Genomic DNA, 22,858 nt, shown 5'->3' with positions numbered 1-22,858 from the left:
AACATGAAAAATCTGCATAAAAATGAAATTTCGCCTCCATTTTTCTTTCATTCTTGTAGAACACCTAAAGGGTTAACAATGTTTGTAACATCAGTTTTGAATAGTTTGAGGAGTGTAGTTTCTAAAATGGAGTCATTTATGGGTGGTTTCCATTATATAAGCCCCTTAAAATCACTTTATATCTGAATTAGTGCTTAAAAAAATGGTTTGGGAAATTTTGTTGAAAATGTTAAAAAAATGGCTTCTAAACTTCTAACTTCCTAAAAAAATAAAATGACATTTACAAAATGATGCCAACATAAAGCAGACATATGGGGAATGACTGATAACTATTTTGTGAGGCATTACAATCTGTCTTAAAAGTAGAGAAATTCAAATTTAGAAAATTGAGATTTTTTTTTTATAAATAAAGGAAAAATATATTGACTCAAATTCACCACTGTCAAGAGAAAACATTCTCAGAACAGCTTGGATAAGTAAAAGTGTTCCAAAGGTATTACCACATAAAGTGATTACATGTCAGATTTGCAAAAAATGGCCTGGGCAAGAGGGCGAAAACTGGCCCAGGGTAGAAAGGGTTAAAGGGGTTGTCCGCTTTATTTATATGATAGGCTATCACTATCAGATCGGCGGGGGTACGACTCCCGACACCCCCGCCGATCAGCTGTTTGAAGAGAAGGCCACGCTTGCTGGCCACAGTGGTGAGCAGCTGAAATTGCACCTATCCTGTCCCATTCAGTTCAATGGGACGGCTTTGTAGTATTAATCCTAATAGGAAGGAGCGGTCCCATTGAAGTGAATGGAACGGCTTAGTTGTAATTACAGCTTTTCACTGCTGCAGTTGCAGCGGTAAACGGTGCAGAGAAGGCAGCGCTCGTACAAGAGCTATCTTCTCTTCACATTGCCTATCGGCGGAAGTGCAGGGAGTCGGACCTCCAGCGATCTGACATTGATGACCTATCCTGAGGATAGGTCATCAATATAAATAAAGCGGGCAGCCCCTTTAATGCCTTTTGGATTTAATTCCAAGCTTCTTTGAGATCCTCCCTTCTGGCCCGACTATTACAAAGCAATACCAATACAGTATTGTTGAGATGAGACATGACTGATGTTAGAGAAGGTTCATATTGTTAGTAGTATGGACCCACAATGAGGTTATTCTGACATTTGGCATTTTGTAGTAATAGAACTCATGACACTTGAGGCCTTCAGCTAGATCACACTGACTCCTTGAGTCCTGCAAATCTGGTATATTTTAGGGTGCTACAACAATGGTGTAAAGACCGGCGTTGTAGACCACCCCTGCGCTGGCAGAGGGTTGCCAAAGTTGTGTAGATGCACCGGCCTCTACATAACTTTGGCGTATCAACCCCCAATTCTAAATGTAAGACAGCTTCCCCTTTCCTGCCCACGCCACCCCCTTTTTTTTTATACCTGGCGTGAGCACGGAGGAAGTCGCAGATTCTGAATTTGCGCCAGACATATGCCACAAAAGTTGTGTGTATCTGTTCGTAAATGACCTCCACAATAATGGCACATTGACATCTGGACTCTTTCTACTAGGTCACTCTGACATTTGACTCCTACTGAGACGGCACACTGAGACCAATAGCATGTTGACATGTGGGATCGTGCGATGATGCCTTGTCTTGCAGACATAAGCCACCAGCAGATGTAGCAATGGCATGCCAAGATCCTGCAATAATGGCATAAGACGCACAATGATACTAGGATTCTATTTAGCCGGACAACTTCTCAGTATCAGTGTGCCTGCTTTATATACAGGGACTTCTTATTCCCACTTGATAGTCTGGATTTGTGTGGGATTTGTAAAATGTTCTTCCTAGTTAAAAAGCTGCTTGCATTATATATATTTTTCTCCTATTTTCACATTCTCTGGGGCTGTCAGAATCTTTCTAAATGAAGACAGGCACTCACAGAAACTTGTGAGGTTTTACAGTTTTGTTCATAATCCAGATGGGAGATATTTTTTAACAAGATTTCAGAATGAATAATCACCATAATGTCAAATTAAAAAGCTGGCATGCAGTTTCTTTCCCTCTGGTTATCTAGATTGACAAAATGCTGCCACCTTGAGGTCAAACTCCAAAATGCATGTACAGTATAGAGCTTCTTATGTTGCCACTAGTGCTCTGATGTATTTCTTGTCTTTTCTTCCCCATAGAATTGATCACTGGAACAATGAGAAGGAACGTGTTGTCCTAATAACGGCCAATAACCTTTTTATCTGCAAGTACGACTTCATCATGCTGTGCTGCCAACAAATCCAGAAGGTTCCTCTCAACTTCATAGACCGGATATGCCGTGGACCATTCATATTTCCAGAAAAGTCTTTAGACAAGTAAGTGTGCAACTCTTAAAACTCTGGTAAAATATGCAGTGCGGTAGACCTTTTCATCGCTGAGCTGGGTTCTAATTGTATTCAGCGAGGACTCTACAGTATATCAGCAATTTTCCTAATAGGTTTTATAGAAATGGGGACGGTGCGTGTGAGCTAGATTCTCCATCAGAACAGAATGTGTAGGGAGGAGTATCGTGTTTTCTGTCCCTAAAAACAGACTTTTCCCTACTTGCCTCACTAGCTAATGAAACTGACCCTACGCGTGTCTAGTGCCATCTTTCATCAGAGGCACCTTCAGCTCAGTGGCATTGATAATGGCATTTGTAAAAGCCATTTTATACATACATACCACACAGCGTATACATACCACACAGCGTATGGACCCCGGATGGAAGGTAGCACTATAGGGACGCGTTGGGTCACTAGCCAGGCAGGAGTCAAAGTAATTTCTGGTTCACACGGTGTATTAAGAGCTCGTATTGTTTAACAAATACAGGCATGTAGTGAGGCATGTTAAGCATACCTATTCATTGTTAGATTTCAAAGTTGCTTCATCTTGTTAGTGACTCCTATGAGAAATTAATGCGGAATCTCATCTAAATATTAGTGACTTGCATTCAGATAGCTCCATAAAATTCTGTGTTTGTCCCCAGCAAACAGCAAGAGGAGTTGTGGTTGGCAGGAACAGGGTTAACCACCCTTTTCCTCCCCTCTTGATAGGAGTGGACTGGTCCTGCTTCCTGCCAGGAGGGGGAGAAAGTAGTGTTAAAGGTGTATAAGATGGGCAGATTTTCTGCCTTATGATCACTAATGAGCGTTCGCATGAACGTCACTCGTTAGTGATCATCTTGCAGTGTAATACTGCTGCCGATTGCCCGATAAACAAGCAAACACTCATTCATTGGGCAATCCAGATCTTTCAGTATGCTGAAAGATCAGGATTTGTCGGTGGCAGATTGTGCTTTCTAAATACGGTCTGCCGCCGGCAAACCACTATACACCATTGGGACGAGCGGTGGCATAGTGATCTCCCCTCCCCATTTTGCTGAGGAGATCGCTGCATGTAATAGCAGTGATCTCCTCAGCAAGCGTGCAGGCGATTGCAGGGAGGGAACACTTCCCTCCTGACAATAGTCTGTGTGATCAGGGTATCTAATACACCCTTTAGAGAGGAGAGTAAGCACATGCAAGAGCTCCTGTTCCAGGCAAAGATATATGATTCTCCAGAGAGGCCAAAAAGATTTGGCTTCAAGGAAGCACCTGAGAGACAAGACAGCAGAGTGATCAGCAAAATACTGCTTTACAAACACTGCTGCAAGGTGAGGGCCGACAGCTCAGACACCCATTACCTATACCACTACTAGGCCAGATAAAGCTCAAGTCTGAACCTTAGGGCTGTTTCACACGAGCGGATGCCGTGCGTGACATCCGCTCCGTGAATGACAGCCAAGACCCGATGCAGACTGCAGAAGCACGGAGCAGTAACATGACTGATAATGCTCCGTGCCTCTCTATGATCTCTTTACTGCGAAATCACAGTGACAACTTTATCTCACTGTGATTTCGTAGTAAAGAGATCACAGAGAGGCAAAGAGCATTATCAGTCATGTTACTGCTCCGTGCTTCTGCTGTCCGCATCGGGTCTTGGCTGTCATTCACGGAGCGGATGTCACGCACGGCATCCGCTCGTGTGAAACAGCCCTTACAGTCGACACCTATGCCCACAAGTAGGGATGAGCGAATCGAACCAGAGTTCGGGAAATGTTTTTTTTTACAGTACAAATTAATTTATGAAGTTATTGTGTGAAGTCTCGCAATAACTTCGGCTCATCGGAGTCAATACATTCTAATACTGTACGGAGTTCCTGCTCCGTACAGCATTAGAACAAAGTTTTATGCAAATCGATTTTGGATGTTTCATCCAAAGTCGATTCGCTCATCCCTACCCACAAGTGTCAACATACAGCCATCCGACCTGCCAGAAACTGCATTTATAAAAGAGCCTTTTATACATTCACTTATGGCCTGATTCTTCAAAGTACATTTCCACTACACTGATCCTCATGGGCTTGCTGCACTTGTTGTGCTGGTCCTCAGACACATTGCAGTCTGCTTTAAAGGTCTATAGGTGATACACATGTGTTATGCCACATGTTACAGGGTGTTTTAATTGTCCATTTATGTGCCCTTACTGCATATATATTTATAGATTAATTTAGAGATATTAGAACACAAAGTGAAAATAAAAAGTAGGATTCACACAGCTAGAAAAACAGTTAACCCTTTGTGATAGAACGGCTCAATGTTTTTAACCACCTCAGCCCCCCTAGCTTAAACACCCTTAATGACCAGGCCACTTTTTACAATTCTGCACTACACTACTTTCACAGTTTATTGCTCGGTTATGCAACTTACCACCCAAATTAATTTTACCTCCTTTTCTTATCGCTAATAGAGCTTTGATTTGGTGGTATTTCATTGCTGCTGACATTTTTACTTTTTTTGTTATTAATCGAAATTTAAAGATTTTTTTTGCAAAAAAATGACATTTTTCACTTTCAGTTGTAAAATTTTGCAAAAAAAAGACATCCATATATAAATTTTTCTCTAAATTTATTGTTCTACATGTCTTTGGGTAAAAAAAAAAATGATTTGGTTAAAGGTATAGCGTTTACAAACTATTGTACAAAAATGTGAATTTCCGCTTTTTGAAGCAGCTCTGACTTTCTGAGCACCTGTCATGTTTCCTGAGGTTCTACAATGGCCAGACAGTACAAACACCCCACAAATGACCCCATTTCGGAAAGTAGACACCCTAAGGTATTCGCTGATGGGCATAGTGAGTTCATAGAACTTTTTATTTTTTGTCACAAGTTAGCGGAAAATGATGATTTATTTTTATTTTTTTTTCTTGCAAATTCTCATATTCCACTAACTTGTGACAAAAAATAAAAACTTCCATGAACTCACTATGCCCATCACGAAATACCTTGGGGTGTCTTCTTTCCAAAATGGGGTCACTTGTGGGGTAGTTATACTGCCCTGGCATTTTAGGGGCCCAAATGCGTGCGAAGTAGTTTGAAATCAAAATCTGTAAAAAAAATGGCTGGAGAAATCCGAAAGGTGCTCTTTGGAATGTGGGCCCCTTTGCCCACCTAGGCTGCAAAAAAGTGTCACACATGTGGTATTGCCGTACTCAGGAGAAGTTGGGCAATGTGTTTTGGGGTGTCATTTTACATATACCCATGCTGGGTGAGATAAATATCTTGGTCAAATGCCAACTTTGTATGAAAAAATGGGAAAAGTTGTCTTTTGCCAAGATATTTCTCTCACCCAGCATGGGTATATGTAAAATGACACCCCAAAACACATTGCCCAACTTCTCCTGAGTACGGTGATACCACATGTGTGACACTTTTTTGCAGCCTAGATGCGCAAAGGGGCCCACATTCCTTTTAGGAGGGCATTTTTAGACATTTGGATCCCAGACTTCTTCTCACGCTTTAGGGCCCCTAAAATGCCAGGGCAGTATAAATACCCCACATGTGACCCCATTTTGGAAAGAAGACACCCCAAGGTATTCAATGAGGGGCATGGCGAGTTCATCGAATTTTTTTTTTTTGCCACAAGTTAGCGGAAATGTATTTTTATTTTTCTTTCTCACAAAGTCTCCCTTTCCGCTAACTTGGGACAAAAATTTAAATCTTTCATGGACTCAATATGCTCCTCAGTGAATACCTTGGGGTATCTTCTTTCCAAAATGGGGTAATTTGTGGGGTGTTTGTACTGCCCTGGCATTTGAGGGTCTCCGCAATCATTACATGTATGGCCAGCATTAGGAGTTTCTGCTATTCTCCTTATATTGAGCATACGGGTAATGAGATTTTTTTTTTTTCCGTTCAGCCTCTGGGCTGAAAGAAAAAATTAACAGCACAGATTTCTTCATTCGCATCGATCAATGTGGATGAAAAAATCTCTGCCAAAAAAAAAGAGGGGAAAGGCATCTGCCAGGACATAGGAGCTCCGCCCAACATCCATACCCACTTAGCCCGTATGCCCTGGCAAACCAGATTTCTCCATTCACATCAATCGATGTGAATGAATAAATCATTGCCGGGATTTTTTATTTTTATTTTTTATATACAAAGTGTTTGCCAAAGCATATGAACACCGCCGCCTCCTCAGCTCATATGCCTCGGCAAACGTATCTTTTACTGCAGAGGAGAAATCTCGTCTTGCAGCGCCGCATACACCGACTTTTGTGTAATCTGACAGCAGCGCAATGCTTCTGTCAGAATGCACATCAGTGCTGCAGCTTGTCGATCGGTTGGTCCACCTGGAAGGTAAAAAAAAAAAAAAAAAAACCAGGCCGCAACGCAATAAATTTATTAACTTTATAATAAAATTTGAACGGAACATATAAACTTTATTTAACTTTTTGAACTGAACGTTAACTTTTTTGCTTACCGGCGATTTTTTTTTTTTTTTTTTTACCTTTTTATAGGACAAACCTCTCCTTCCCCATGGGACAATGTGCAAAGCGCAAATCGCCCAAAGATGTGGCGAAGTACATTATGCACTTTATCCCAGGTGAAAGGAGAGGTTTGCAGCAGCTGTGAGTAAAAGGGCCCTAATAGCCCTGTGTGCCTGTCCTGTGAGATGCAATCCCTATGCTAAGTGTACCTGTGTGTGGTACTTCCGGAAACACTCTCCAAAGCATAGGGCAGGGTGGTCAGGACAGAAATAGCGGGTGTCACGCCTTATTCCACTCCTGCTACAGACACAACATCTTTTTCGGGGTGACGGTTGGGTTGAGGTACCAGGAACGACACTGGGGAAATGTCGGTCGTGTAGACGGCTAACTACACTGGTGGATGGGGCCACGGAACCTTCTGGATACAGGAGGTTCTCGATGATCTCTTCCTGAAATTTGAGGAAGGATCGTGTTCTCCCAGCCTTACTGTAGAGAACAAAACTATTGTACATCGCCAATTGAATTAAATATACAGACACCTTCTTACACCAGCGTCTGGTGCGTCGGGAAACTAAATAGGGAGCCAACATCTGGTCATTGAAGTCCACCCCTCCCATGAGCGCATTATAGTTGTGGACACAGAGGGGCTTTTCAATGACACTGGTTGCCCGTTCAATTTGGATTGTCGTGTCTGCGTGAATGGAGGAGAGCATGTAAATGTCACGCTTGTCTCTCCATTTCACCGCGAGCAGTTCTTCGTTACACAAGGCAGCCCTCTCCCCCCTTGCAAGACGGGTGGTAACGAGCCGTTGGGGGAAGCCCCGGCGACTAGGTCGCACGGTGCCACAGCAGCCAATCTGTTCTAAGAACAAATGCCTGAAGAAGGGCACACTTGTGTAAAAATAAGGGTGACACCAAGTCCCAGACTGTCTTCCCACTGCTCCCCAGGTAGTCAGGGCAACCGACCGGCTCCAGGGTCTGATCTTTACCCTCATAGATCCGAAATTTGTGGGTATCGCCTGTGGCCCTTTCACAGAGCTTATACAATTTGACCCCATACCGCTTGGGATGTATTGTTTGAAGCCAAGGCGCCCGGTAAAATGTATAAGGGACTCGTCTACGCAGATGTTTTGCTCAGGGGTATACAAATCTGCAAATTTCTGGTTGAAGTGGTCTATGAGGGGCCGAATTTTGTGGAGCCGGTCAAAAGCTGGGTGGCATCTGGGACGGGAGGTTGTGTTGTCGCTAAAGTGCAGGAAACGCAGGATGGTCTCAAAACGTGTCCTGGACATAGCAGCAGAGAACATGGGCATGTGATGAATTGGGTTCGTCGACCAATATGACCGCAATTCATGCTTTTTGGTTAGACCCATGTTGAGGAGAAGGCCCAGAAAAATTTTACATTCGGAAACTTGGACGGGTTTCCACCGGAAAAGCTGGGCATAAGAGCTTCCCGGGTTGGCGGCTATAAATTGAGTGGCATACCGATTTGTTTCTGCCACGACTAAGTCTAAGAGCTCCGCAGTCAAGAACAGCTCAAAAAATCCCAGGGCCGAACCGATCTGAGCTGTCTCAACCCGAACTCCAGACTGGGCGGTGAAAGGGGGAACTACAGGTGCGGCTGAAGTTGGGGGCTGCCAATCAGGGTTTGCCAGCACCTCAGGGACTCTAGGGGCTCTACGGGCCTGTCTTTGCGGTGGCTGCGACGGTGTGACTACTGCACGTGCCACCGTACCAGCTTCAACTGCCCTTCTGGTGCTCGCCACTTCACCATGTTGTACGGCAGTGCTGGTACTAGGTCCAGGATGGGCTGCGCTGCTGGTGTATGCCTCACCACGTAATCCGACAGCGCCAGCACCACTCTGCTGCCCTTGAAACGGATCCTGCGCAACCTGTGGTCTAGCGACACGGGGCCGGGTACGCCTGGTGCTATCAGGGACCTCAACCTCCTCGTCCGAACTTTGGGTCAGACTGCCACTGCTTTCTACAGGTTCATATTTTGACCCGCTAGATTCGTCAGATGAGGGTTCCCATTCCTCATCCGACTGGGTCTGAAGCCTGTAGGCCTCTTCAGAAGAATACCCCCTGTTTGACATTTGGACTAGTAAATTTAGGGGTATTCCCTGAGACTACCCAAGTAAAAAAAAAAGAAAGCCTGTCTTACAAATGGGAGGCTAGCGAAATCGCACTGGCGCAGCCCTCAGTGGGTACTGCGTCTGCACGAGACTTTGCTCGGCCGTCAGGGAGGGGAAGGAGAGGGATGAGACGCTGTGGGCGGTTTGGGATTCTGGAGGAAGGCGTTTTGGGCACTGTAAGAGGGGCGTTACTGGGCACACAAAGGGGAACATAACGCCCCTCTGGGCACCTTCAGGGTTTTATAAAAGTCGTTTTTCTGCAAAACTGCTGGACGGATTACAATAAAAAAAACAGCACAGCCGATTCAAGGTAAACTGTGGAGCATGACTGGTTTAAAATCTGAATTTGTGTTATACGAGGTGACAGAATCCCTTTAAATGAATTTCCAGCAAAAAAGGGTTGAAAGAATTTCCTTTGCAAAGCGTGATTATATTTAAAGGGGTTGTCTCACTTCAGCAAATGGCATTTATCATGTAGAGAAAGTTAATAGAAGGCACTTACTAATGTATTGTTATTGTCCATGTTGTCTCCTTTGCTGGCTTTTTGCAGTCTCATCCTACACTGCTTCTTTCCAGCAATGGCCGTGCTTGTCACTATAAGAAAAGGCTGGGACCATGGGAGCGCACATAGGCAAACCTGCAGTTGCTCCCATTCTGTCCGCCTGTTATCTGCCATAACCCCTGAATACGAGCAGTGTATAATGTGATGGAAAAATGAATCCGGACAGCAAAGGAGACAATATGGACAATAACAATACATTAGTAAGTGTCTTGTATTAACTTTCTCTACATGATAAATGCCATTTGCTGAAGTGACAAAACCCCTTTAACTAGAAACCCTGGTAAAGTCTGGAAATGTATTTAGTGATCGCCATTTGTAACTTTGCCAAGTAGAGGGGGTGTGGGGGGGGGCAGATGTCTTTTGTGTTTTCTCTGCCACTATCTTTTTTTTTACCTTTTTTTTTATCAATATGTAAAGTATAATGACACTGACCCACAAAACAAAAAAAAAAAAGGCAGAATTACTTTTTATTTTTTTTTTTTCTATTTCACCCCACATCCTCTCTCCCCCCCCTCCCCCCCTTCCAATACAGGGTTGGTAAATTAAATATTCGATAACCAGATTCAACCTGTCCCACAAAAATTAAGCCCTCCTACTATGTGAATGGAAAATGTTAAAATTCTTAGCTGGGAAAATTGAAAGCGCAAAAGCAAAAATTGGGCCCGTCCCTACAGGGTTAATTACGCAGAACACACCGGTAGGAGAAATGTTGTAATGTGCTTACCGTTCTGAAGTTGCTCAAAGTTGCGTAGATTGTTTTTGGAACCTTGTCCAAAAACTCCACCTTCACCTTCAGCCGATGTCACGTCCTTCACCAGGTTTCCGGCCCTGGCTATTGGTGGGACGTTCCTTCTTCTGTGGACGAGGTCAGAACTGTCCCCCTCTCTGGCACATGCGCAAACTCCTGAATCCACCTCATGCAGGCAGCTGTAAATTGAGGCAATGTCTATGAGAGGGGTGAAGAATCATGGGAACTGTAGTCCTTGACATGGTAGTCCCACCACAGCAAGCCTGGCAGCACAAAACTGATGAAATGCTGTAAACAGGGGTGGTGGACGGAGCTGGGGAAGAGAAGGAACATGATAAAGGTGGCATCACGTGGTGAGCGTTCAGTCACACGTACAGTAGGTACTTCTCTGTGTTTTTCTTAAGCTCATAAGCCCCCTTAAACAACCACAGGTATGTCGTTCTGGGATGTTCCAGTGGTGCAGATAAGTAACTGTAGAGCAGGTTATTCTACATACACTTCTGCAGATCAGGCGGTATTAAAAAGAAATTTAAAGTGATTTTCTCTTTAAGAATAATTTGCCTTTCCAGAACCAACTATACGACAAGCACCAGGTAAGCATATATGTACTTGTGCAACAAGCATAAGCAAAATGGGAATGACCATCTTGTAACATGTTGGTGTTCTCTGCTATGTATTACCGATTCTTTCCTGCAGAGGTCACTAAAGTCCTAAAATTCATCTGTTGTGCACATAGAATCCATTGCAGAACCAGACTCTGTAGTACACAGCTAGTAGAAGTATGTGCACTGTATGTTCTCCCACCTGTGTAATCGCCATCATAATAGTGCTGGCACTGCTTTCCCACCATGTTTAGCATTAGCAGTGTCCAATTGCTGTATGTGTCCTGACACATATCCATAGGCCTCCTTTACCCTACAGAAGCCAAGAGCGTTGTTTTTGGCCTCTGCCAGGCTGGTGTGCGTCCACTGGGATACCTCTTTTTCTGCTGTTTAAAATTGTGTAGACAATTGTGCTACCCCATCCACTAAAAGACTATATACCATGTGGTAGCCTATGGATGACAGATACCAATGTATTCCTATGCAGTGGCATCTGTTGGATGTATAATTTGGGAAATCATGACAACACATAATGGCAGAATTAGTAGTACTGTCTAAAAGTAAGAGAGTAAACTTAAACAGCTTGGGTGATGCTGGCTGATGAATCTGGCGCATCCTTAGGCTACTTTCACACTAGCGTTTGGGCTCCGTTTGAAGAGTCTCACAAGCGGCCCCGAACGCAACCGTCCAGCCCTAATGCATTCTGAGTGGATGCGGATCCGCTCAGAATGCATCAGTCTGGCAGCGTTCAGCCTCCGCTCAGCAGGCGGACACCTGAACGCTGCTTGCAGCGTTCAGGTGTCCGCCTGGCCATGCGGAGGCAAGTGGATCCGTCCAGACTTACAATGTAAGTCAATGGGGACGGATCCGTTTGAAGTTGACACAATATGGCTCAATTTTCAAACGGATCCGTCCCCCATTGACTTTCAATGTAAAGTCTGGACGGATCCGTCTGAACAACTTTCACACTTAGAATTTTTTTTTAACTATAATGCAGACGGATCCGTTCTGAACGGATCCAAACATCTGCATTATAGGAGCGGATCCGTCTGAGCAGACATCAGACGGACCCGCTCTGAACGCAAGTGTAAAAGTAGCCTTAGACTGTCTAGTCTAATTTGACACCTCTTATTTGTCCGCTTAGTTTGCGCTCAGATTTTACATTTTGATTAGTAACTCTCCCCTAGTGTGAAAGCAGCCTAATTACATGCATGGTCCAAATACTAAACTTTCTTCCATATAGTCTCCTATGCCCCCTGCTTCCCAAAGGTGTTGATAATGCTGTTTGATGGAGAGGATGACCATAAAAAACGTCTAAACTTTTGTAATATAGCAACACTAGTTATATCCATGCAAAATATCTTTGGATTTTTATCTAGTAGACCTTCTCCATGTATACTACAGTGTTGTACTCTGGTTTTATTCGGGCCTTTGGACACCATTACATTACAGTATAGAACCCCTTTAAAGAGACTTGCCAGTACTTTTATATTGATGCCTATCTTTGGCATAAGCCATCAGTATTTTATTGGTGCTAATCTGTTGTTCTGCACCAGTGCCAGAAGTCAATAGCAGAACTACACAAATTTACTTCCATAGTAGCAGCGCTGCAGTAAGGAGCTCTATCCAGGAGATGCAGCTGTGTAGTTCCAGTGTCTGATAGCAGGGAGTCCGACCTCTGCCATTCAGATATTGATGGCCTATCCCAGTGGTGGTGGACCTATGGCATGGGTGCCAGAGGTGGCACTCAGAGCCCTCTCTGTGGGCACTCATGCCCTGGAAAAAGTCTATGGTGTACCAATATGGCTTAGACTTTTCCTGCCATTCATCAGCACAGGATGCACTATGAATGGCACAAGCAGCGCACTGAATATAGGCAGGCTATTATAGCTAAAGGATAAAGTACATGGAAGATATAATACATTGGACTGTAGTGTTCAGGGTAAATTACCGTGTTGGCACTTTGCGATGATTATGTGGGTTCTGGGTTACAGTTTGGGCACTCGGTCTGTAAAAGGTCCGCCATCACTGGCCTATCCTGATGATAGGCCATCAATATACAGTAAAATTCCATTAAAGGGGTTGTCTCACTTCAGCAAGTGGCTTTTATCATGTAGAGAAAGTTAATACAAGACACTAATGTATTGTTATTATCCATATTGCTCCCTTTGCTGGCTGGATTAATTTTCCCATCACATTATGCACTGCTCAAAAAAATAGCTGAATCCATCGCTTAACGGGCACCTGCACCACCTGCTGGACCTATAATGGGGTCCGTTGTGTTCCATCATGATGCCCGCGATTTTACCCCAGAAAAATAACACTGCCCACACTCTATTTCTTCTGGCAAATTTGATGCCATCTGCGATGAAGGCTCCTAACCAGTGCAGATGTGAATCTCGTCCTACTGAAATATTATACCTCCGTGCAAGCCAGCATTCGGTTAACAACCAATGTTTGTTTGACCCTTTATTACCCGTGTGTTAACAAGGTCTCTTGTGTGGGGTTTGTCTGAAGCGAGGAATGAGTTGTTTGCATAGGGCACATACTTTCCACCTGTAGATTCATCTTGCATGCGTTGGCGCAGCAGGGCAAAAATGGGTCATCTTTTATGGTGGTCTGGTAGCTTTGAAGTCAGCATATCAGATTTTCCAAGCATTTATCCCTGAGCTAAGGTGGGGGAGGCTGAGTGTACTACAGGCAGGAGGTAATCTCAAATTAAATACTTGACTCTTCCAAGTTCTGTAATTGTGCAGTCAGAACTAGGATAACTCCAGGCACCCTGTTGTTAGGGCTGTGTTTTTTTTTTTTTATGGGGCGTGGGGTCTGAGGGATGTGCTTTTATCATGTAATTATATCTTGTTAATATACTGTGCCACTGGCTCAGTGCAACCTCCCCAAAGGAAGATAATTACGAAGAAGCTTGTGAATGAATACGTGTATATATGTAAGTTATGGAGGCTCTGCGTGTCTCTGCCTGTCCCACATTCCTTCCACTAAAGCTGTCACACGTTTTCTTCCAAGGAACTGGCAGATTTGAGATCTGGCTATTGAAAATGTACCTGGGCTGTTTTGTGCTGCAGGTACGATGTCATGGAGAAAATGCTTTGTTGTATATCAGTGCTGTATGGAGGGTTTCTGTACTTCTTTATTATAGGCAGAGATGTAGTTCAGAGGAAAGAGTTATTCCAGTAATCCATTACACATGACTGCCCTGCACTCAGCATTGCTCATTAATGGTGTCTATATATATATATATATATATATATATATATATATATATATATATAGTGTAAATCTGAATCTGTGCATTTGTGGCCGCCAGTGTTGCTCAATATTTTGCTTATGAGACGAATAAAGAAAATAATAGTGAATAGCATAGACTACATGTACAGTATATCACAAAAGTGAGTACACCCCCTCAGCGTAGTCAGTGTACGGCTTGTATAACAGTATACATTTGGTGTGCCCTCAAAGTAACTCAACACACAACCATTAATGTCTAAACCGCTGACAACAAAAGTGAGCACACCCCTAAGTAAAAATGGCCAAATTGTGCCCAATTAGCCATTTTCCCTTTTCGGTGTCATGTGACTCGTTAGTGTTACAAGGTCTCAGGTGTGACTGGGGAGCAGATGTGTTAAATTTGGTGTTGTCGCTCTCACACTCTACTGGTCCCTGGAAGTTGAACATGGCCCCTCATGGCAAAGAGCTCTCAGAGGATCTGAAAAAAAGAATTGCTGCTCTACATAAAGATGGCCTAGGCTATAAGACTGCCAACACCCTGAAACTGAGCTGCAGCACGGTGGCCAAGACCATTCAGCGGTTTAACAAGACAGGTTCCACTCAGAACAGGCCTCGCCATGGTCGACCAAAGAAGTTGAGTGCACGTGCTCAGCGTCCTATCCAGAGGTTGTCTGTTCAAAATAGAGGTATAAGTGCCACCAGCATTGCTGCAGAGTTTAAAGGGGTGTGGGGTCAGCCTGTCGGGTGCTCAGACCATACACTGCATCAAATTGGTCTGCATGGCTGTCGTCCCAGAAGCAAGCTTCTGCTAAAGATGATGCACAAGAAAGCCTGCAGTTTGCTGAAGACAAGCAGACTAAGGACATGGATTTCTGGGACCATGTCCTGTGGTCTGATGAGAACAAGATAAACATATTTGGTTCAGATGGTGTCAAGAGTGTGTGGCGGCAACCAGAAGAGGAGTACAAAGACAAGTGTGTCTTGCCTACAGTCAAGCATAGTGGAGGGAGTGTCATGGTTTGGGGCTACATGAGATGCCGGCTGTGGGGAGCTACAGTTCATTGAGGGAACCATGAATGCCAACATGTACTGTGACATACTGAAGCAGAGCATGATCCCCTCCCTCTGGAAACTGGGCCACAGGGCAGTACTCTAACATGATAACGACCTGAAACACACCTCCAAGACGACCACTGCCTTGCTAAAGAAACTGAGGGTAAAGGTGCTGGACTGGCCAAGCATGTCTCCAGACCTAAACCCTATTGCGCATCTGTGAGGCATCTTCAAACTGAAGGTGGAAGAGAATAAGGTCTCTAACATCCACCAGCTCCATGATGTTGTCGTGGAGGAGTGGAAGATGATTCCAGTGGCAAACTGTGAACTCCATGCCCAAGAGGGTTAAGGCAGTGGTGGAAAATGATGGTGGCCACACACAATATTGACACTTTGGGCACAATTTGGCCATTTTCACTAAGGGGTTGCCAGAGGTTTAGACATTAATGGCTGTGTGAGTTATTTTGAGGGCACACCAAATTTATACTGTTATACAATCTGTACACTGACTACTTTACATTGTATCAAATTGTCATATCTTCAGTGTTGTCCCATGAAAAGATATAATAAAATATTTACAAAAATGTAAATATTTTTGTGAGATACTGTAGATTAGGTTACTTTCACATCTGCGTTTTTGCATTCTCGTTTTGAGATCCAGCATAGGATCTCAAAACCGGGGGAAGACTCTTCCGGTTTGTCCCCATTCATTGTCAATTGGGACAAAACTGAACAAACCAGATCAGTTCAGTTTTCTGACCAGACACAAAACCGCTGCAAGCTGCGGTTTTGTGTCTGGTCTGCGAAACCGAACAAACCAGATCCGGCTCTTAAAACAATGTAAGTCAATGGTGTTGGATCTGTTTTGATCCATTTTGATTAATGAATGTTTTTAGTGTGGGATCCGGTTTGTTCGGTTTCAATTTAATACAACCGCATCCGAAAGAAAAGGATGCATCGGGATGTACCTACCGGATCTCAAAACCGGCATGCAAAACGCATATGTGAAAGTAGCCTTAGGTGGAGCTGATCAAATCAAAGTTCTCCTGAACATTCTCCTAAATTGATTTATGACCAGAGTGGTCATAAATCAGCTTAAAAGCTCATTCAGAAGAGGTACTGGAGACCAAGCCTTTAGGCAGCCAGTCTGACAGATTCGCTAGTGGAATCCATGCAGGGTGCATATGCCAAAAGGCCTAAAATTTTGTTACAGGGGACTTACAGGTAACACATAGACATGCTGGATCTTCTTGAGGGAGAGACGCTCTGAAGTGCAGCCTCATCCACTCGATCCTATGTATTTTGCTTTTTGCAAATTGCGGATCCGCAAAATATAGACATCGTCCATGTTCCATTTGGATTTTTTGTGGACCCCTTAAACTTCATGGCCCATGGTCTGCATTTTGCTGACAAGTATAGGACATGTTCTGTCCTTTTTTGGAACGAACATATGGATCAAAATGCGTGCCACGGATTTATTGAAGTGCAGGGGTCCGCAAAAAAAAAAAACGCAGATAGAACATGGACCGCATCTGTGTTTTGCGTATCCGTGGTGTGCAGAAAGGACCTAAAAGCTTTTTTTTAATTTTTTTTATTGGGAACATAGGATAATCGCCGATTTGTGTTTTGTGCAACAGGGCATAATGGTATACTGTAATATACACGATTACTTTTCCATTGATGACTCAACCCCTTTCAAGACATAGTAGCTGTATTAATACTACAAAGGTACAATATATACATAGTGTGACTATTACGGTATCACTGGGTTTAGATGTAATCCTAAATAAATTACCTACTACTCCTGCTATATTTGTGGAAGTTCCAGACTTGCCATAGGGAAATGGGAGGAGAACTGGCACCTTTAATATGATGACATGCGGAGAAGGATATAAGACAACCTTTGTATAAAAGAGGTGTATGTTTTAGCTCTTAATATGGCTAACACTAATTAAAAAAGACAGAAAACACAACAACCATAATTAAAGCTAGCTAAAATTATAATTATTATAAATTTTGATACCAGGCATGTTTCTACATAAAGATGTGATAATATGGTATTCAGTGCCACATGTGTCCAGTCTTGTGATTTCAAATCCTGGGAAAGAGGATAGTGTGTCTCAAACATGAATTTAGGAACCTGGACACTAAAGTGAGGGGAGCACCATATCGGTACCAATACGTTGGCTTGCCTCTGCACCATGTACATAACTGTAGCACATTGAATGCACTGTTCAGTGTAGATGCTAATGCTATGACACTAGTTAATGGTAGCCTGTCATTTTGAACATCTACAGGTGAAACTCGAAAAATTAGAATATTGTGCAAAAGTTCATTTATTTCAGTAATGAAACTTAAAAGGAGTTGCATTAATATTGTGAAAAGGTTGAATATTCTAGGCTCAAAGTTTCACACTCTAGTCAGCTAATTAATCCATACCCCCTGAGCAAAGGGTACCTGAGATTGTGACTTTGGGGTTTCATAAGCTGTAAGGGCTCTTTCACACCTGCGTTATTGTCTTCCGGCATAGAGTTCCGTCGTCGGGGCTCTATGCCGGAAGAATCCTGATCAGGATTATCCCCATGCATTCTGAATGGAGAGAAATCCGTTCAGGATGCATCAGGATGTCTTCAGTTCCGGAACGGAACGTTTTTTGGCCGGAGAAAATACCGCAGCATGCTGCGCTTTTTGCTCCGGTCAAAAATCCTGAACACTTGCCTCAAGGCCGGATCCGGAATTAATGCCCATTGAAAGGCATTAATCCGGATCCGGCCTTAGGCTAAACGTTGTTTCGGCGCATTACCGGATCCGACGTTTAGCTTTTTCTGAATGGTTACCATGGCTGCCAGGACACTAAAGTCCTGTTTGCCATGGTAAAGTGTAGTGGGGAGCGGGGGAGCAGTATACTTACCGTCCGTGCGGCTCCCGGGGCGCTTCAGAGTGACGTCAGGGCGCCCCACGCGCATGGATGACGTGATCGCATGGATCACGTCATCCATGCGCATGGGGCGCTCTGACGTCATTCTGGAGCGCCCCGGGAGCCGCACGGACGGTAAGTATACTGCTCCCCCGCTCCCCACTACTACTATGGCAACCAGGACTTTAATAGCGTCCTGGGTGCCATAGTAACACTGAACGCATTTTGAAGACGGATCTGTCTTCAAATGCTTTCAGTTCACTTGCGGTGTTACGGATCCGGCGGGCACCTCCGGCAAATGGAGTGCACAATGGATCCGGACAACGCAAGTGTGAAAGAGGCCTAAGCCATAATCATCCAAATTATAACAAATAAAGGCTTAAAATATCTCGCTTTGCATGTAATGAGTCTATCTCATATGTTAGTTTCACCTTTTAAGTTGCATTACTGAAATAAATGAACTTTTCCCGATTATTCTAATTTTTCACCTGTAGTCCAATTTACAGACTGCATGTTGTTGAGCAGAAGGAGCTGAGCAGATGGGGATACATATTTGTGAGAACAGAGTCGGTAGAACTAGTGATGTATTCATTTAAAGGGGTATTACAGTTATAAGAAGTTGTTTCGTATCTGCTGGATAGAGGATAACTGTTAGATTGGTGTGGGTCTGATCACTGGGACCCCCAATGATACCAAGCATGCATGTTGCTGTTCCATTCAGCAGATGCTGCTGCTTAACCTGCCGTTTCATTCACAGTGGAATCGGGATCCCAGTTCTCTTGATTGGTGGGGGTCCCATCACAGATATAACAATTATTCCTTAACCAGTGGACATGGGATAACTAACTGAAACCTACTTTTAAACTTCTACTTCTTCTGTGGGTGGTCCTACGCATTGATTGACAGTCTTCTTTGTCTTCCTTGTGTGACTGTGCAAACCAAAATAGCTGTCAATCCACCGGTATCCTAAATGAACAATTGCTAGTTCTACTGAATGTTTTCCCACAAAACTACAGTATACATCAATCTGCTCAGCTTCTCCTCCACAGTATCTCGCTGACAACAGACTGGACACTACGTTCAAGATTATATTTTCTTTCAGAAGCAAAATAGCTTTACTTTACATCTGGGAGATGGCGTGTCCTGGAAATCTTTTTATTTTTTATCAAAAGGCAGAAATATGCAAAGGGAAACATTCCTCAAAGGGAATCTGTCACCAATTTTATGCTGCCCTATCTGTGCATACACTGGTGACAGATCCTGAATCAAAATCATAAAAAAAAAAATATATATATATATCAGTGGTGAGCTCCTCCAGTGGAGACCTGAACACCTGACCTACTGGAGTCCTAGCATTCATGAGCTGTGGTTCCCCTTGGCCTCTGAAATCTGCCAATCAAAGGGGGAGCTGGCAGCTCATGAATACAAGGACTCTAAGAGCGTACATTACATTGAGCAGAATCCAGTGCTCAGGTCCTGCTGGAGCTGCTCATCAGGGATTTTAAGAAAATGACTGGGCAAAAAAATTTATTATGTGGGCAAACATTTAAATCAGGGTCTCCTCAGACTGGGCTGTGTAAAACTTGTCATCGATTTTATTGTCTGTCTTCTAGGATCCCCAGAGATCCTAAAAATAAAGGGGGTGTAGTGATGGTCTAGTGCTAAATCCCCTCTTAAGTTCTACTTTCACTGTAGTGCTTTTGACCACCTGGCTTTGCAGGGAGCTACAACTTGGCCACATTAACTTTACAGCACAGGGCTTGGCAGCACCAACCCAGAGCTGCTTCCCCATCATTCTCAGAACTGAGGGGGTCCCAGAGGTGAGACCCCTAATGATCATATCATGGGGATATCCATGGATCATGTGCATGTTACAGCAGTGAGTGTGAACCACTGAACTTACCAACATATTTAACTTTGGGCTGAAATAAAGGGTGTTATCCTTGCAGTCCCCTGCTATTTAGCCTTTAACCCCTATACAAGGATCTGGACTCCACTGCAGGGGAGCCACCAGGCTGCTATCTGCTGGAATAGTATGGTTCTGTGTGGTTGACAATAGCACTGAGAGGTCAGGCAAAATCCATTGTCAGTTACAGTCTGAGGTCAGGGCAAGTGGTGTACAGGCAATGCCGTAAAGGGTCTAGGGTCAAGGCAGTGGAGGGTCATCAGTAGGGATGTCCGGCACAGGGGGTGGTCACAATCCAGAAATCAAGCAGGAGTAGGTACACGGGCAAATAAACAGATACGGCACACCCTTGCAGGAACTAGCAAACTAGATAACCTATTACTCTGGCATCTTCCCATAGGGGAAGGTGCCTAAAATCCCAAAAGATTTAATATACCAGTTGACTTGACATCCACACTACAAGTGTATCACATCTAGTGTGATAGCAAGGGCCCTGCATACGATCTAGGAGGAATAGAAACCAGAGATAAAGTGGTTTGGACTACGGTCCAGCACAATACATGTACGGTGTTACACGGACAGCAATAAATTTGCATGGCCAACATGTTTCCCTTGTAGCTACCACTTTCCCAGCGGCATGTCTTTCCAGATGATAGCAGAATTCTAGAATGCCTAGAAAGGGGGAGCCAGACTTGCGGCAATCATCTGACTTCTTGTAAATGAGAGGTTGACTTCATGAGACACTTTCATTTTATACCTCCACTTTGCAGGACCTAAGCCAAATCTACTGTCTTAAACTTTACCATTATACAATGCCAGATGTTCACCTTTTTCTTCTAGGATTTGCATCACTGTGACACCAGTGACTAACTGTAGACTACACTATTCACTGAGCAAAGTAATTACTAGAGATAAGGAAATTTTGAATTTTGTTTGGGGTCTGGTTAAAACAAACTGGTTGTCAGTTTTGATTTGTGTACAAATAAATTTGACCCAAATCGAAAGTGCTCAGATTGCCCTTAAAAATTGTGTATGATACTCTGAGGTCACCTAGGACTATATCCAACTAAAGGGTGGGCCATTTATATGGATACACCTTAATAAAATGGGAATGGTTGGTGATATTAACTTCCTGTTTGTGGCACATTAGTATATGTGAGGGGGGGAAACTTTTCAAGATGGGTGGTGACCATGGCGGCCATTTTGAAGTCGGCCATTTTGAATCCAACTTTTGTTTTTTCAATAGGAAGAGGGTCATTTGACACCTCAAACTTATTGGGAATTTCACAAGAAAAACTATGGTGTGCTTGGTTTTAACGTAACTTTATTCTTTCATGAGTTATTTACAAGTTTCTGACCACTTACAAAATGTGTTCAATGTGCTGCCCATTGTGTTGGATTGTCAATGCAACCCTCTTCTCCCATTCTTCACACACTGATAGCAACACCGCAGGAGAAATGCTAGCACAGGCTTCCAGTATCCGTAGTTTCAGGTGCTGCACATCTCGTATCTTCACAGCATAGACGATTGCCTTCAGATGATACGAGATGTGCAGCACCTGAAACTACGGATACTGGAAGCCTGTGCTAGCATTTCTCCTGCGGTGTTGCTATCAGTGTGTGAAGAATGGGAGAAGAGGGTTGCATTGACAATCCAACACAATGGGCAGAACATTGAACACATTTTGTAAGTGGTCAGAAACTTGTAAATAACTCATGAAAGAATAAAGTTACGTTAAAACCAGGCACACCATTGTTTTTCTTGTGAAATTCCCAATAAGTTTGATGTGTCAAATGACCCTCTTCCTATTGAAAAAACAAAAGTTGGATTCAAAATGGCCGCCATGGTCACCACCCATCTTGAAAGGTTTCCCCCCTCACATATACTAATGTGCCACAAACAGGAAGTTAATATCACCAACCATTCCCATTTTATTAAGGTGTATCCATATAAATGGCCCACCCTGTATATCTTTGACAACAATACTAATGTCTGTGACAGCAACATATATAGCTGTGGAAATGGTTCAGTGACAAACTTGACCATGTTTTATCCCTAGCTAAAACTTCTCTATCAGTAAATTAAATCTAACTGTCTGATATCTTCTCTAAAACTGTCCCTTTCAGACCGTACACTATTATGTGTCTAAAGATAAAGCTTTCTTTGCTCTCTTTCTGACAGGCGTCCTGTCACATCAGAGAACAAGCTCAGTATACATATGTATTCCCTGGCTGGTATCGTATATAGTGCCTAAGACACGATGGTATCGTCCCAACAGATTGGCTGAGGCTGACTGCAAGCTTTAGAGCCAGAACACTGCCAAGAGTCATATGATCTTCCTTGCTGTACTAGCTCATTATCTGTAAAACGACAGATGCCATTTTAAGCAATTTGTCCTAATGGAATCGCAAACGTTTCTGATTCACGGGGAATCCAATTTTTGGGGATATTCAAGATAAATTAGATTCATTCATCTGGTTACCACTTTCTTTTAGCAAGAACACATTTTTATTTTTTTTCTTTAACTGTGAATAGTGAAAATTTGAAAGTGTACATCAGCAGGCCCGGACTGGCCCATAGGGGAACAGGTGACTCCCACAGTAGGCCCTTAGTTCCCCCACTTCCTGCACAAGTGGAAGATGGCACAGTAAACTGATTGCACATCACAACCAGCCTATGCGTCCATATAAAAGCTGGGTAGATTATTTAGCAAACTACCCAGTTCACCGTTATAGACGCATCCGGTGGCTGAGATGATTTCTAGGTACAGAAGCAGGCTAGCCTGTATCCTCTTTCCCCGGGACCTGCCCTCTTAAAGTCACAGTAGGGGCCCCCATTATCAATGATCTTGT

At 43.5% G+C, this 22,858-nt stretch overlaps 1 protein-coding gene across 2 annotated transcripts in view; it reads left to right on the top strand.

Annotated features, from left to right (window-relative positions):
• The window catches only part of TPRG1 (tumor protein p63 regulated 1), a 114,625-nt gene that overhangs the window by 43,164 nt on the left and 48,603 nt on the right, over window positions 1-22,858 (top strand). For both annotated transcript variants that reach the window (XM_040428382.1, XM_040428381.1), the window contains exon 4: window positions 2,186-2,362. In XM_040428382.1, the coding sequence (XP_040284316.1) occupies window positions 2,186-2,362 (177 nt within the window). The remainder of the gene's footprint in view (window positions 1-2,185; window positions 2,363-22,858) is intronic.

Source organism: Bufo bufo, chromosome 4, assembly GCF_905171765.1.
Source record: "Bufo bufo chromosome 4, aBufBuf1.1, whole genome shotgun sequence".
Classification (NCBI taxonomy): domain Eukaryota; kingdom Metazoa; phylum Chordata; class Amphibia; order Anura; family Bufonidae; genus Bufo; species Bufo bufo.
The sequence above is the reverse complement of the archived record's forward strand: the minus strand, read 5'-3'. Positions and strand labels throughout refer to the sequence as shown.